The following is a 15071-nucleotide window of genomic DNA, read 5'->3' as shown; positions in this document are numbered from 1 at the left end:
TTTATTTTAGCCCTCTGAATTGTTGTTTAATGGTTATTCATTCATTTGAAAGGCAGAGCAACAGAGAAATAGAAAGGGAGGTCTTCCATATGCTGATTCATTTAAAGCTTTAAAGTACCAACTAGGCACTGTTTCAGCTACAACCCACAGATTTTGATATGTTGTGGTTTTGGTTATCATTCAGTTTAAAGAAAAAAATTTAAGACTTATTTATTTGAAAGGCTCAGAGAGAAAGATCAGTCCATCCATTAACCTATCTTCTAAGTTACCATTAATAGCTGGGGTTGGGCCACCCTGAAGCCAGGAGCCAGCAACTCCATTCTGGTCTCCCAAGAGCCATCTACCCTGCCTCCCAGATGTATTAGCAGGGAGATGGATTGGAAGCAAAGTAGTTGGGACTTGTCTGATGTGGCCATCCCAAGCAACCACTTAACCATCTGTACAACAATGTGTATAGAAGTTCATTTGGAAATTTTAAAATGTAATTTTCTAAATATCTCTCTGTTGTTCTCTAATTCAATTCCATTATGATCAGAAAACATTCTTTGTATTATTTCAGACCTTTTAAACATTTTTTTAAGAAGATTTCAGTTGGGGCCAGCACTGCTGCATAGCAGGTAGGGCTGCCACCTGCAGTGCCAGCATCCCATGTGAGCACTGGTTCAAGTCCCAGCTGTTCCACTTCTGATCCAGCTCTCTGCTATAGCCTGGGAAAGCAGTGGAAGAAGGTCCAAGTGCTTAGGCCCCCACACGCATGTGGGAGACCCTGAGGAGACCTCTGGCTCCTGGCTTTAGATCAGCCCAGCTCCGGCCGTTGCAGCCCTTTGCAGAGTGAACCAGTGGATAGAAGAACCCCTTCTCCCCTTTCTCTGCCTCTGCCTTTCAAATAAACAAATAAATCTTGGGGGAAAAAAAGGATTTCGATTTATTTATTTGAAAATTGGGCCGGCGCCGCGGCTCACTAGGCTAATCCTCCACCTTGCGGCGCCGGCACACCGGGTTCTAGTCCCGGTTGGGGCGCCGGATTCTGTCCCGGTTGCCCCTCTTCCAGGCCAGCTCTCTGCTGTGGCCAGGGAGTGCAGTGGAGGATGGCCCAAGTCCTTGGGCCCTGCACCCCATGGGAGACCAGGAGAAGTACCTGGCTCCTGCCATCAGATCAGCACGATGCGCCTGCCGCAGCGCGCTGGCCGCAGCGGCCATTGGAGGGTGAACCAATGGCAAAAGGAAGACCTTTTTCTCTGTCTCTCTCTCTCTCACTGTCCACTCTGCCTGTCAAAAAAAAAAAAAAAAAAGTCAAAGTAGGGCTGGTGTGACATTCCATGTATTCTGGGGAAAGCAGCAGGTGGTGATCCAGGTGTTTGGGTCCCTTCCACCCATGTGGCAGGCCAGAAGGAGCTCCTGGCTTGGTCCTGGCCCAGCCATCTGCAGAGTCAACTAGCCAATGGAAAATACCTATGTCTGCCTCTCCTCTTGCTCTCTCTCTGTAACTTTGCCTTTCAATAAATAAATAAATAAATCTGTTTAAAAAAAAAAAAAAAAGGAAGGCAAAGTTACAGAGAGAGAAAGATCTTCCATCTGTTGGCTCTGTCTCCAAATGGCTACAATGGTCAGGGCTGAGTCAGACTGAAACTAGGAACTAGGGGCTTCTTCCTGATCTCGCACATGGGTGGCAGGTGGCCATCCACCCCTGTCTTCCCAGGCCTTTAAGCAGGGAGCCTAATCAGAAGTAGAGCAGCCAGGATTCTTGAATGGATACCTGTGTGGGATGTTGACATTGCAGGCAGCAACTTAACTTGGCTGTGCCACAACATCAGCCCTCTTGTTAAACATTTTAAAGTTTGTGGGTTTGTTTTTTTTTTTTTTTTTTTTTTTTTTTTTTTTTTTTTTTTTTTGACAGAGTGGACAGTGAGAGAGAGAGACAGAGAAAGGTCTTCCTTTGCCGTTGGTTCACCCTCCAATGGCCGCCACGGTTGGCGCGCTGCAGCCGGCGCACCACGCTGATCCGATGGCAGGAGCCAGGAGCCAGGTGCTTTTCCTGGTCTCCCATGGGGTGCAGGGCCCAAGCACCTGGGCCATCCTCCACTGCACTCCCTGGCCACAGCAGAGAGCTGGCCTGGAAGAGGGGCAACCAGGACAGAAGCCAGTGCCCCAACCGGGACTAGAACCTGGTGTGCCGGCGCCGCTAGGCGGAGGATTAGCCTAGTGAGCCGCGGCGCCGGCCCTGTGGGGTTTTTTTTAAAGATTTTTTTATTATTATTTGCAAGTCAGAGTTACACAGAGAGAGGAGAGACAGAGAGAGGTAGGTAGGTCTTCCATCTGCTGGTTCACTCCCAAATTGGCCACAACAGTTGGAGCTGTGCTGATCTGGAGCCAGGAGCTTCTTCCAGATCTCCCACATGGGTGCAAGGGCCCAAGGACTTGGGCCATCTTATTCTGCTTCCCCAAGCCACAGCAGAGAGCTTGATTGGAAGTGGAGCATCCGGGTCTCCTACCAGCACCCATAAGGGGATGCCAGCACTTCAGGCCAGGGCGTTAACCTGCTGTGCCACAGTGCCAGTCCTTAAAGTTTGTGTTATAAACCAACATATGGTCTGTCTTGTATACTTGAAAAGAATGTATAAACTATCATTGTTAGATTAATATTTTATAAATGTCAAGTCACATTAAATGATAGTAATATAAAGGTCTTCTATATCCTTTTTATCTACTTCTTCCATCAATTAAATGAGGAATGTTGAATTCTTAACAATAAATTATGTTCTTTTAGGCACATCATTTTTTCTGTGTATTAAAGCTTTTACTAGTACATCCTTACATGTATTTGATGAATTGACTCCTCATTCTTTCTGTTCATATTCCTTATCCTAAAATCTACTTTTTAAATATCTCCACTCCAGCTTTCTTGTGATTACTATATGCATGGTACATTTTCCTCTACCTTTTTACTTTCTGCCTATGAGTTTGGATTTAAATATGTTTTCTTGTAAGCAGCATAATCTTAGGTCTTACTATTTTCATTCAGCTTGATAATCTGTTTTATACTTGGAGTGTTCAGTATGTTTATATTTAGTGTTACTTCTAATATGCTTGGCCTTTGACCATTGATATTTGTTTTTGCTATTCACAAATCTACCTTGCTTTTTTTTTTTTTTTTTTTTTTTTTTGGGACAGGCAGAGTTAGGCAGAGAGAGAGAGACAGAGAGAAAGGTCTTCCTTTCCCATTGGTTCACCCCCCAAATGGCCACTACAGCCGGCTGCGCCAATCCGAAGCCAGGAGCCAGGTGCTTCCTCCTGGTCTCCCACGCTGGTACAGGGCCCAAGCACTTGGGCCATCCTCCACTGCCTTCCCAGGCCATAGCAGAGAGCTGGACTGGAAGAGGAGCAACTGAGACAGAATCTGGTGCTTCAGGCGGAGGATTAGCCAAGTGAGCCACAGCGCCGGCCAACTATTTTTCATTTTTTGAAAAAGGTAATCTGGGGTGAACCAGTGGATGGACAACCTTTCTCTCTGTGTCTCTCTCTCACACTGTCTAACTTTATTTGTTGAATAAATAATAAAAAATTAAAATAAATAAAACTTATTTATTTGAAAGGCAGAGATACAGAAAGAGAAGGTGATGGGGGGTGGAGGCGTGGAGGAGAAGAATCTTCCATCTGCTGGTTCACTTCCCAGATGGCTGCAACAGCCAGGACTGGGTCAGGCTGAAGCCAGGATCTTCTTTCAGGTCTCTCATGTGGATACAGGGGCCCAAGTACTTGGGCCATCTTCCTCTGCTTTTCCCAGGCACATTAACAGGGAACTGGATCAGAAGTAGAGCAGCCAGCGCTGTAGGTAGAAGCGTAATCTTCTATACCATAGCACCAGCTTGTTTTTAATTTTTCCCAAGCTCCTACATGTCCCTCCTTTCCTGCCTTCTTTGACTTTTAGAACAGTTTTTACTTTTGCATCTTTTCATTGATTATACTTGTTTTTTACTTTTTTAGTCGCAAATCCAATGGTTATAGTAATATGCATATTTAACTTATCCCTATTTATCTAAAATTAATAATCTTGTATCTTTCTACAGTACAATTATAGAAAGCTCATGATTCCACTTAACTCATTCAGCCCTTTGTAATGTTGTTGTCATATTTTATTTCTACATGTTATAAATATCTCATAATACCCATATTATTGCTGTAAGTAATCAAGAAACATTTTAAAATATATTATTTATTTGATAAGCACACTGAGCTCCATTCGGCTGGGTCATGCCCCATATGTGGGGCTAAAGCAGTAACAATAATCCAGGTCTCTCACGTGGGTGATAGGAGCCCAATTACTTGAACCATCATGGCTCCCTCCCTGGGTCTGTGTTAGAAGGAAGCTAGAGTCAGGAGATAAAGCCAAGCTTCAAACTGGGCCACCTCAATATGTGGTACAGGCATCTTACTTAACCTGCTTCTTAAGTGCTTGGCTAAACACCTGCTCCTCAAATTTTGAAAATTTTTGTTTTTTTATACTTACATCACCATTTCACTTCTTCCCACAGATCCATTTTGCTTTGAAACTTTGTATTTTAATTTTTACTTATTTATTTAAGACAGAACAACAGAGTTCCCATCTGCTGATTCACTCCCCAAATGCCCAAAGCCAGGAACCTAGATCTCAATCCAGGTCCCCTCTTTGGTGGCAAGAACCCAACTACTTGAGCCATCACATGCTGCCTCCCAGGGAGCACATTAGCAGAAATGCTGGGATCCAGAGTAGACTTGCTACCCAAACCCAGACATTTCAATATTGGATGAGGATATGCCAAACAGTGTCTTAACAGCTAGGCCAAATGCCTGCTCCATTTCCACTTTATATTTACAGAGGATACTTTTCCTTCAGCCCTTAAAGACTATGCATCCTACTTGGGCTTTGAGGCAGCACCTGCCGGTCTAAATCGGGGTGGTGGCGTCTGGCCCTTGCAGGCTTCATGAGATCGATTTCTGACCATCTTGATGTGATGGCACAACTCACACAATAATGTAGCTTCACATATAGCTTGGGAGGCACATAGGTATCAAAATCACTCACTTCGGCCGGCGCCGCGGCTCAGTAGGCTAATTCTCCACCTAGCAGTGCCGGCACACCGGGTTCTAGTCCTGGTCGGGGCACCGGATTCTTTCCTGGTTGCCCCTCTTCCAGGCCAGCTCTCTGCTGTGGCCAGGGAAGTGCAGTGGAGGATGGCCCAAGTGTTTGAGCCCTGCACCCCATGGGAGACCAGGAGAAGCACCTGGCTCCTGCCTTCAGATCAGTGCGGTGCACAGGCCGCAGCGCACCAGCCGTGGCGGCCATTGGAGGGTGAACTAACGGCAAAAGGAAGACCTTTCTCTCTGTCTCTCTCTCTCACTATCCACTCTGCCTGTAAAAAAAAAAAAAAAAAAAAAAAAAAAATTCAGAGATGGCTCTGTCAACTCTCTCCTCCATTATGTTTTGAATGACAATTTTTTTTTAAGGATTTATTTTATTTTATTGAAAGGCCAAGGTAGAGAGGAGGAGGGAAAGACAGAGATCCCATCCACTGGTTCACTCCCTAAATGGCTGCAATTATCAGGGTTGGGCCTAACTGAAACCAGGAGCCAAGAACTTCTTCTAGGTCTCCCTCATGGGTACAGGGGCCCAAGCACTTGAGCCATCTTCTATTGCTTCCCCAGATGAACTTCTTCAGGGTCTCATCCATCGGCATGCATGAAGCACAGTTAGTCCAGCAAATAGGCTGTGCATTGTTCCTTCTTTGTCATCTTGGAACCGAGGGCCTGAAAGAGGTCTTTACTACTTTTCAAGTAGGTGTTTTAAAGGCTTTGGCATTCAACGTTGGATCATCTGTATGGCTTATTCTGTAGACTTTTTCTTGTGGTTATGGGTCATGTTTTACTGCTGCTGTATGTGTAGTGATTGTGTGTGTGTGTGTGTGTGTGGATAATACATGGTAGGAACTCTGGGTTCTTTTTCCTTTCCACAAAGAGAATTGAGTTTGTTCTGACAGGTAGCTGAAATAAGGACAGATCACTTTGATCCTGTGGAAACTTGCTCGAGCAGTCTTCTTTCTTTGCTTTCAGTTGTAAAATGTAACCCTTATTCCTAGAATATACTCCTTTCAATGGAAAGCACAAGGTATTTACTGAGGCCCTCTACATTTCTGAGATGTAAACTCTTAAATTGTTATCTCTCCAAGACAAGGTAACTTAAAATTTCTACCTAAGCCTTTGATATTCCATTTGTTGCTGTCGACAGGATTTTTTGGTGTCTCATCAGCCTGTGTCATATGCATTTAGGAGTCACCTAAGAATTTGAATTTGTTGTGCAGATTTGGGAGCTCAGTCTTTGTCTTCCTTCTTTTTGGAATTTTCCCCTAGATGTGTGGCAGGTTCAAACGCCCATTTGTATCTCTTCAACGCAGTAAAACTATTGCTTTCTCATTGAGCTCTCATTGTTCTGTCAATCAGAACATGACATCTGGGGAAAAAAACTTGTTAAGTGTAGGTCTGCTTGTTCTAGGATGCTAATATCTTCCTTTTGGGAATCTCATTCCCACCATTTGGGGCCTGCTTTCCATTTCTTGAGGATGCTTTCAAACATTTGCTTTTTATAGTATACCCAGCATTTATAATTGCCAGGAAGATTAGTCCATTACTACCTAACTTGCATTTTCCAAAATTTCAATTCTAAATAAACCTTAGAACTCTAAAAGTTATAAGTTGTTGCCAGAGAATCAAATGCTTAAAATACACACTTGTTGCTCATTAAGAATTTTTTTAAAGATGTGTTTATTTGAAAAGAGTTACAGAGAAAGAGAGAGAGAGAGGTCTTCTATCCACTGGTTCACTCCCCAAGTGACTGTAATGATCATACCTGAGCTGATCCAAAGCCAAGAGCCTAGAGCTCCTTCTGGGTTGGGTGCAGGGGCCCAAGCACTTGAGCCATCTTCCATTGCTTTCCCAGGCCAAAGCAGAGAGCTGAATCTTAAGTGGTGCAGCTGGGACTTGAACTGACACCTATATGGGATGCCAGAACTACAGATGGTGACTTTACTGCTATGTCACAGCGCTGGCTCCTCATTGAGAATTTTATAAAAGTAAATAGTCTGGGGGCCAGCGCTGTGGAGCCTCTGGAGCAGCGGGTTAAAGCTCCGGTCTGCAGTGCCGACATCCCATATGGGCGCCGGTTCAAGTCCAATCCAGCTCTCTGCGTGGCCTGGGAAGGAGTAGAAGATGGCTCAAGTCCTTGGGCCTCTGCACCCGCGTGGGAGACCCGGATGAAGCTCCTAGCTCCTGGCTTCAGATCAGCTTAGTTCTGGCCGTTACGGTCAAATAAAATAAACCTTAAAAAAAAAAAAAGGTAGGCCAGTGCCATGGCTCACTTAGCTAATCCTCCGCCTGCGGTGCCGGCACCCTGGGGTTCTAGTTCCAGTTGCTCCTCTTCCAGTCCAGTTCTGCTGTGGCCTGGGAAGGCAGTGGAGGATGGCCCAAGTGCTTGGGCCCTGCACCCGCATAGGAGACCAGAGGAAGTACCTGGCTCCTGGCTTCAGATCGGCGCAGTGCGCCAGCTGCAGTGCACTGCCCTTAGTGGCCATTTGGGGGGTGAACCAATGGAAGGAAGACCTTTCTCTCTGTCTATCTCTCTCTCTCTGTAACTCTGCCTGTCAAAAAAAAAAAAAAAAAAAAAAAAGTAAATAGTCTATAACATGGAAAAGGTCAGTTTATGCATTTGTGTGATTTTAAGTCTATTAAGATACATAGATGTAGATGAAGGTTGGAAGAAAGGCAAGGGTGAAATCTAGAATATTTTGTACAGAGCTTTCTGTAAAAATACTTTTATTAAAGCAAACTATGAGGAAGAAAAATCAAAAGTATAAGACTGTCGATGTATATACTTGTTTTAGAGTCTGATTCAAATAATTCTAAAAATAGAATCAATCAGAACTTGAGAACTGATTATCTGATATTAAGGAATTATTGTTCATTGTTTTGGTGCATTTTTTTTTTTTTTTTAAGATTTTATTTAGTTGAGAGGTATTGTTACAGACAGTGAGAGGGAGAGACAGAAAAGTCTTCCATCCGATGGTTCACCCCCCAGATGGCCACGATGGCCGTAGCTGCACAGATCTGAAGCCAGGAGCCAGGTGCTTCTTCCCGGTCTCCCATGTGAGTGCAGGGGTCCAAGAACTTGGGCCATCTTCCACTGCTTTCCCAGGCCATAGCAGAGAGCTGGATTGGAAGAGGAGCTGCCAGGACTGGAACCGGCACCCATATGGGATGCCGGTGCTGCAGGCAAATGATTAACCTACTGCACCATGTCGCCAGCCCCTGTTTTGGTGCATTTTATGGTGTGATTGTGTTTTTAGAGATTAACCTCATCTTATAGAGACATATACTAAAATATTTGTGTAAGTTATATTGGTGCCAGCTCTGTGGTGCAGCTGGTGAAGCTGCCGCCTGCAGTGCCAACATCCCATAGGGGCGTGGGTTCAACTCTTGGCTGCTCTACCTCTGATTCAGCTCTCTGCTGTGGCCTGGGAAAGCAGTAGAGGATGGCCCAAGTCCTTGGCCCCTGCACTCATGTGGGAGACCTAGAAAAATCGCCAGGCTCCTGGCTTTGGATTGTCACAGCTCCAGCCATCGCAGCCAATTTTGTAGTGAACCATCGGATGGAAGACCTCTCTCTCTCTCTGCCTTTCCTTCTCTCTCTGTGTAACTGACTTCCAAATAAATAAATAAAAACTTTTAAAAAATTAAATTACATCTAAGGAATAAGTAGAAGCATAGATGAAATAAGGATAGCATTGTGATAGAATTAGTCACATGTACAGAGGCGTTCATTATACTCTACTTTGACATATATTTGAGGCTTTTCATTGTACACATTTAAGGTTTTTATTTCAATATTCAGAATCTAAAGCTTTAGATCTATAAGCTTTCTGATAGCTTTTTTTATATTTCTTTACCAGAATGGTAGCTGAATGGAGGTTGTCTCGAGGTGTTGAAGAACAGACACAAGCTTTCTTTGAGGGCTTTAATGAAATTCTTCCCCAGCAGTATTTGCAATACTTTGATGCAAAGGAATTAGAGGTAATGAGTTTTCCTTTGTTCTCCCAAATCAATGCTGGTAATAATCTTTTCAGGTATCTTAAGGTATCACTTTTTCACCTTTTACATGGCAATAGTATTTTTTATGCTGTCAAGATGTTTTGAAATTTCCCAGTGGTTAAAGAAAACTATAATTTCTCCAAAGATAAGAGCATCAACCCCACCAAAAAATATTACTGTGAGGGCTTTTCTTTTACAGTTGTGTGACTTCTTTCCCTGCATATAACACCATACATGGAAACTAATGTTCATGAGTAATGTAGATACAGTTGTTTTCTCCTTTTTATTTGAAAGATGGAAAGACAAAGATCTTTATTTCCCTGGTTCACTCCCTAAATGCTCACAATGGGTGGATTTGGACAGACCAAAGCTGAGAGCCCAGAAATCCCTTTGAGTCTCCTACATGGGTGGTAGGGACCACTTTAGCCATCAGCCTGCTGCCTCTCAGGATGCACATTAGCAGGAAGCTGGATTAGAAGGAAAATCCTCAGACTTAGGGGCCAGCACTGGCATAGCGGGTAAAGCTGCTGCCTGCAGTTCCAGTTTCCCATTTGGATGCTGGTTCGAGTCCCAGCTGCTCCACTTCTGCTTCAGCTCTCTGCTATAGCCTGGGAAAGCAGTAGAAGATGGCCTGAGGTCCTTGGGCCCCTGCACCCACATGGGAGACCTAGAAGAAGCTCCTGGCTCCTGCCATTGCAGCCATTACGGGAGTAATAGGAGCCTTTCTCTCTCTTTCCCCGTCTCCTCTCTGTACATCTGCTTTTTAAATGAATTAAAAAAAAAAATTTAAAAAAAAGACACAGACTTATTCCAGGCACTACAATGTACACAAGTGTCCTAAACGGTGTCTTAACTGCTGTGACAGATGCCTGCTCCTAGATAAAATGTTGTACAGTTTATTAGCTGAAGCATGCTGATTTAATATATTTATTAAAGTTGTGTGTGATATTAGTCTTTTTTTTAAATCTATGTCTAACATTTTTTTTGTACAGTCACCTAATGAAACTTTTATCTTTTTCATCTCTGAAGGTCCTTTTATGTGGAATGCAAGAGATTGATTTGAATGACTGGCAAAGACATGCCATTTACCGTCATTACACTCGGACAAGCAAACAGATCATGTGGTTCTGGCAGGTTTGTCTCAAAACTATTTCTCGTGGTATACAAACAGAATTTTTAAAAATTTGCTTATCACATATGGAAATGAGTCACCAAAATGAATACCAGTGTGTGCATTATAATAGACAATTACAGATTTTTACAGCATTCTTTTAATACTTTTACCAAATAAACACAGACTTGTACGTTTGCCCAGAGTGTAAAATAATTCCAGATGTTGAGATTTACCTGCATTTGATTTAAATGCTTTTGGAATTTTATATTTACATAGTGTTTTTCATCATCCATATTTCATTAAGAATTTTATAATGTTCAAGTGCAAGGTCTAAGAGACCTGTGTTAGAATCATAATGGAAATCTCAAAAAATTTCTGCTGTAAGCACCTGAAAGGATGTGCAGTGACGTCGGTCATTATTGAAGTGCAAATCAAAAACACTTCATACCCATTAGTATTATTTTTTAAAATGGAAAATAACAATTGTAGATGAGGATGTAGAAACATTAGAACCCTCATGCATTGCTAGTGAGTGTGTAAAATAGTGTGCCTCTGTGAAAAATAGTTTGGCATAAAAATTTAAACATAGAATTAACATGATTCAACAATTTCACTTCTTGGTATATACTCAAAAGAATTGAAAGCAGACTTTTTTTTTTTTTTTTTTTGACAGGCAGAGTGGATAGTGAGAGAGAGAGACAGAGAGAAAGGTCTTCCTTTTGCCGTTGGTTCACCCTCCAATGGCCGCCATGGCTGGCGCACTGCGGCCTGTGCACCGCGCTGATCCGATGGCAGGAGCCAGGTGCTTCTCCTAGTCTCCCATGGGGTGCAGGGCCCAGGCACTTGGGCCATCCTCCACTGCCTTCCCTGGCCACAGCAGAGAGCTGGCCTGGAAGAGGGGCATCCGGGAAAGAATCCGGTGCCCTGACCGGGACTAGAACCCAGTGTGCCGGCGCCACTAGGTGGAGGATTAGCCTAGTGAGCCGCAGCGCTGGCCTGAAAGCAGACATTTAAATACTTATTTACCAGTGTTCATAGTAATATTATTCATTATCACCAAAAGGAGAAAATAATCTAAATGCCTATCAATGGATGAGTAGGTAAACAAAATGTGAGGGATGTAGGCTTGTATGTTTGTGATGGGATATTCATCCTTAAAGAAGAATGGCATGCCAAAGGAATAAACATTAAAAACTGTGAATTTTAATAAAAGTTAAGTAATCCAAATAGAAAGGGAGCTATCATGTGATTCCATTTATATGAGGTTCCTAGAATGGGCAGATTCATAGAGAAATATAGTAGTATAGAGGTTACCAAGGGCTACTAGAAATCAAATTGGAACTATGTTTAATATATACGTAGTTTTTGTTTGGGGTGATGAAAAAGTTCTGGCAATGTGGTGAAGATTATATAACATTGATTATACTTAATGCCATTGAGCTGTACTTTTTTTTTTTTAAGATTTATTTATTTATTTGCAAGTCAGAGTTACACAGAGGAAGGGTCTTCCATCCATTGGTTCACTCCCAATTGGCCGCGATGGCTGGAGCTGAGCCAGTCCAAAGAAAGGAGCCAGGAGCTTCTTCCGGGTCTCCCACGCAGGTGCAGGGTCCCAAGGACTTGGGCCGTCTTCTACTGCTTTCCCAGGCCATAGCAGAGAGCTGGATCAGTAGTGGAGCAGCAGGTACTCAAACCGGTTCTCTTAATGGATGCTGGCACTGTGGGCAGTGGCTTTACCCAGTGTGCCACAGCACTAGCCCTAGCTATACTCTTAACATGGATGAAATGGTATATTTTATGTTGTTTTAAAAAGTGTCTGCTGTACATGTTAAGAAATTCACGTGAGAAACAAAAGAATTTCTGTAACTTAAGGTTTACATTTTAAAATAACTGCACATGGGGCCGGTGCTGTGGCTTAGTGGGTAAAGCCACTGCCTGCAGTGCCGGCATCCCATATGGGCGCGGGTTCGAGACCAGGCTGCTCCACTTCCTATCCAGCTCTTGCTATGGCCTGGGAAAGCAGTAGAAGATGGCCCAAGTGCTTGGACCCTTGCACCCACGTGGGAGCACAATAGGTGAAAAATTATCACTCACAAAATACACTTGGCTGATCCAAGCTGGGCTTTTAACCTAACAGTGTTGACATCTGTGTCCCGCATTTGGTCTTGGCCTGACTCCAGCTTCCTGCTACTGCGGACCCTGGGAAGCAGTGGTAATGGCAAGTAGTTGGTTTCTGCCAACCACATGGAAGGCCTGGATTCAGTTCCAGCACCTTAGACCTAGCTTTAGACCTGGCTCAGTCTTAGCTATTGTAGGCATCTGGGGAGTGAATCAGCAATAGAAACTGGCTTGCTGTTTCTCTGTCTCTCAAACAAATAAGTAATTTTTGAAAATGTATTTGGGTGTACCAGAGTAATTGTGCTATAGGCTACAGACATCCTCCTAAAGCCTAATGTTTTGAGTTAGAATTGTAGTAGAGAAAACCCACATAATTCTGGTCTAGCTATACCACAACCTAAAGAGCATTGTGATATTATTGGGATATATCTAGATTAGAATTCTATGAGTTTGATTTCATTCATTCATAAAACTAAATCTGTAATGAACCATGCCTTGCATCTTATGCCTGAATGTCCCTTTTAGACAGGCAGATCTAGCAGAGTGGGGCTACCCTAGAAGAGCTTATCTTGAAAGTACATGAGTAGCAAGCTGTGGGGCCCAAGTCCTTCTTTTTCTCCCTTTAAAGGCGTGGTTCTAGAATCTATATAGAGGTAAGTTAGTTTGGCTTTGACAAACATGGAAAGGCCAGCTTCATCCAGAAGTCATTATCTAGTACAGCTGACACCAGGGTTTCCTTTAAGACTTGATCATTTCTATTATTTAGTGTGCTCAGTGTAACATATGACCTATGTATCTCTTTAAATGTGCTTTTAACAGTTTGTTAAAGAAATAGATAATGAGAAGAGAATGCGACTTCTGCAGTTTGTTACTGGAACCTGCCGATTGCCAGTAGGAGGATTTGCTGACCTCATGGGTATGTAGGAAAGTCATTTTTCCTATCCAAAATTGTTGTCACACTGCTATTAGATAAATATATCTACAACTTAAAGAAGTAACAAAGACAAGTTACCTTGTGTTTGTGTAAACTTGTAAATCACTCTGTAGGAATTTTTGGTTCTCGGGATGCAGCAGGTTAAGTGGTGACATCCCACTTCAAGTTCTGGCTGTTCTACTTCTAGTCCAGCTCCCTCTATTGCGCCTGGAGAGACAGCAGAAGATGGGGCCCTGCACCTATGTGGGAGACCCAATTAGAGTTCCCGGCTCCTGCCTTTAGCCTGGCCCAGCCCAAGTTGTGTGGCCATTTGGGAAGTGAACCAGCAGATGAAAGAGAAGGAATGATCCTTTCTCTCTCTCTCTCTCTCTCTTTCTCTCCCTCCCCCTTTATCTCTCTCCCCCCCCTCCTTTCTCTCTCTCCACCCCTCCCTTTCTCTCTCTCTCCCTTTCTCTCTCCCTCACCCTCTCCCTCTCCTTTTCCCTCTCTGTAACCCTTGCCTTTCAAATAAATAAACTTTAAAAAAGAAATTAACGCCGGCGCCGCGGCTCACTAGGCTAATCCTCCGCCTTGCGGCGCCGGCACACCGGGTTCTAGTCCCGGTCGGGGCGCCGGATTCTGTCCCGGTTGCCCCTCTTCCAGGCCAGCCCTCTGCTGTGGCCAGGGAGTACAGTGGAGGATGGCCCAGGTGCTTGGGCCCTGCACCCCATGGGAGACCAGGAAAAGCACCTGGCTCCTGGCTCCTGCCATCGGATCAGCGCGGTGCGCCGGCCACAGCGCGCCGGCCGCGGCAGCCATTGGAGGGTGAACCAACGGCAAAAGGAAGACCTTTCTCTCTGTCTCTCTCTCTCACTGTCCACTCTGCCTGTCAAAAAAAAAAAAAAAAAGAGCAGTGCCTTCACTGTCTCTAAAAAAAAAAAAAAAAAAAAAAGAAAAGAAATTAACAAACTTTGACCTCAGGCTAGATGCCACAGTTAAACTCAATAGGATGGCACTCTTATGTGTGTATGTCTGTTTATTCATTCAGTTAGTCATTTGGTAAACAGTTCAGTGACTCCTATGAGCCAAGCACTATTGGTTGTTATTAATGATATAAGAATGTGCAGTAGTGATTTGTACTTTCCCTGTTGTGTTCAGAACCACTCTTCCCTATTAGTCTAGGAGCCCTTTGAGATATAGAGCCATATCTTCATCATCATTTAATTTCTGGAACATGCCACTGGTTCACTTCTCAAATGGCTACAATGGCTGGGGCTGGGCTAGGTCAAAGCCAGAAGCCCAGAAGTACATCTAGATCTTCCACATGCCTTGCAGTGGCCCAAAAATTTGGACCATTAGCAGGGGGCTGTGGAAGTAGAGCAGCCAGGACTCAAACTTGTGCTCCAATATGAGATGCTGGTCTTGCAGGCAGCAGCTTAACCCAGAGCACCACAATGCTGATCCTAGCATGATAATTTTAACTGTCCTTTTGAAATAATGATCATTTCCCATGTTTCTTAACTTATTTTTATGTAACTACTTTCAAAAACAATCTGTTGTTAAATACAATAATCTTACCAATTTGTGTTTATACTAGGTTTAGTCAGGTGGGACATGAGAAAATTCCTTGTGCATGATGGTCTCCTATATTGCAGAACATTTAGAATATATGGCTAGTTCCAATCATTATGACCAGACGTAAATATTTCTAGGGAGTAGTAGTGGCCTTTTAGAAAACCAGTGCTGGGGCCGAAGCTATGGTGTAACGGGTAAAGCCGCCGCCTGCAGTGCCAGCATCCCATATGGGTGTTG

General features: G+C 43.7%; 1 protein-coding gene across 5 annotated transcripts in view; it reads left to right on the top strand.

Annotated features, from left to right (window-relative positions):
* Positions 1-15071, top strand: part of ITCH (itchy E3 ubiquitin protein ligase) — a 126407-nt gene that overhangs the window by 97267 nt on the left and 14069 nt on the right. For all 5 annotated transcript variants that reach the window (XM_070051924.1, XM_051846160.2, XM_070051923.1 and 2 more), the window contains 3 exons: positions 8976-9096; positions 10144-10248; positions 13166-13262. In XM_070051924.1, coding sequence (XP_069908025.1) covers positions 8976-9096; positions 10144-10248; positions 13166-13262 — 323 coding nt within the window. The remainder of the gene's footprint in view (positions 1-8975; positions 9097-10143; positions 10249-13165; positions 13263-15071) is intronic.

This window comes from Oryctolagus cuniculus, chromosome 11, assembly GCF_964237555.1.
Source record: "Oryctolagus cuniculus chromosome 11, mOryCun1.1, whole genome shotgun sequence".
Classification (NCBI taxonomy): domain Eukaryota; kingdom Metazoa; phylum Chordata; class Mammalia; order Lagomorpha; family Leporidae; genus Oryctolagus; species Oryctolagus cuniculus.
This window is presented reverse-complemented; position numbering and strand designations above follow the sequence as displayed.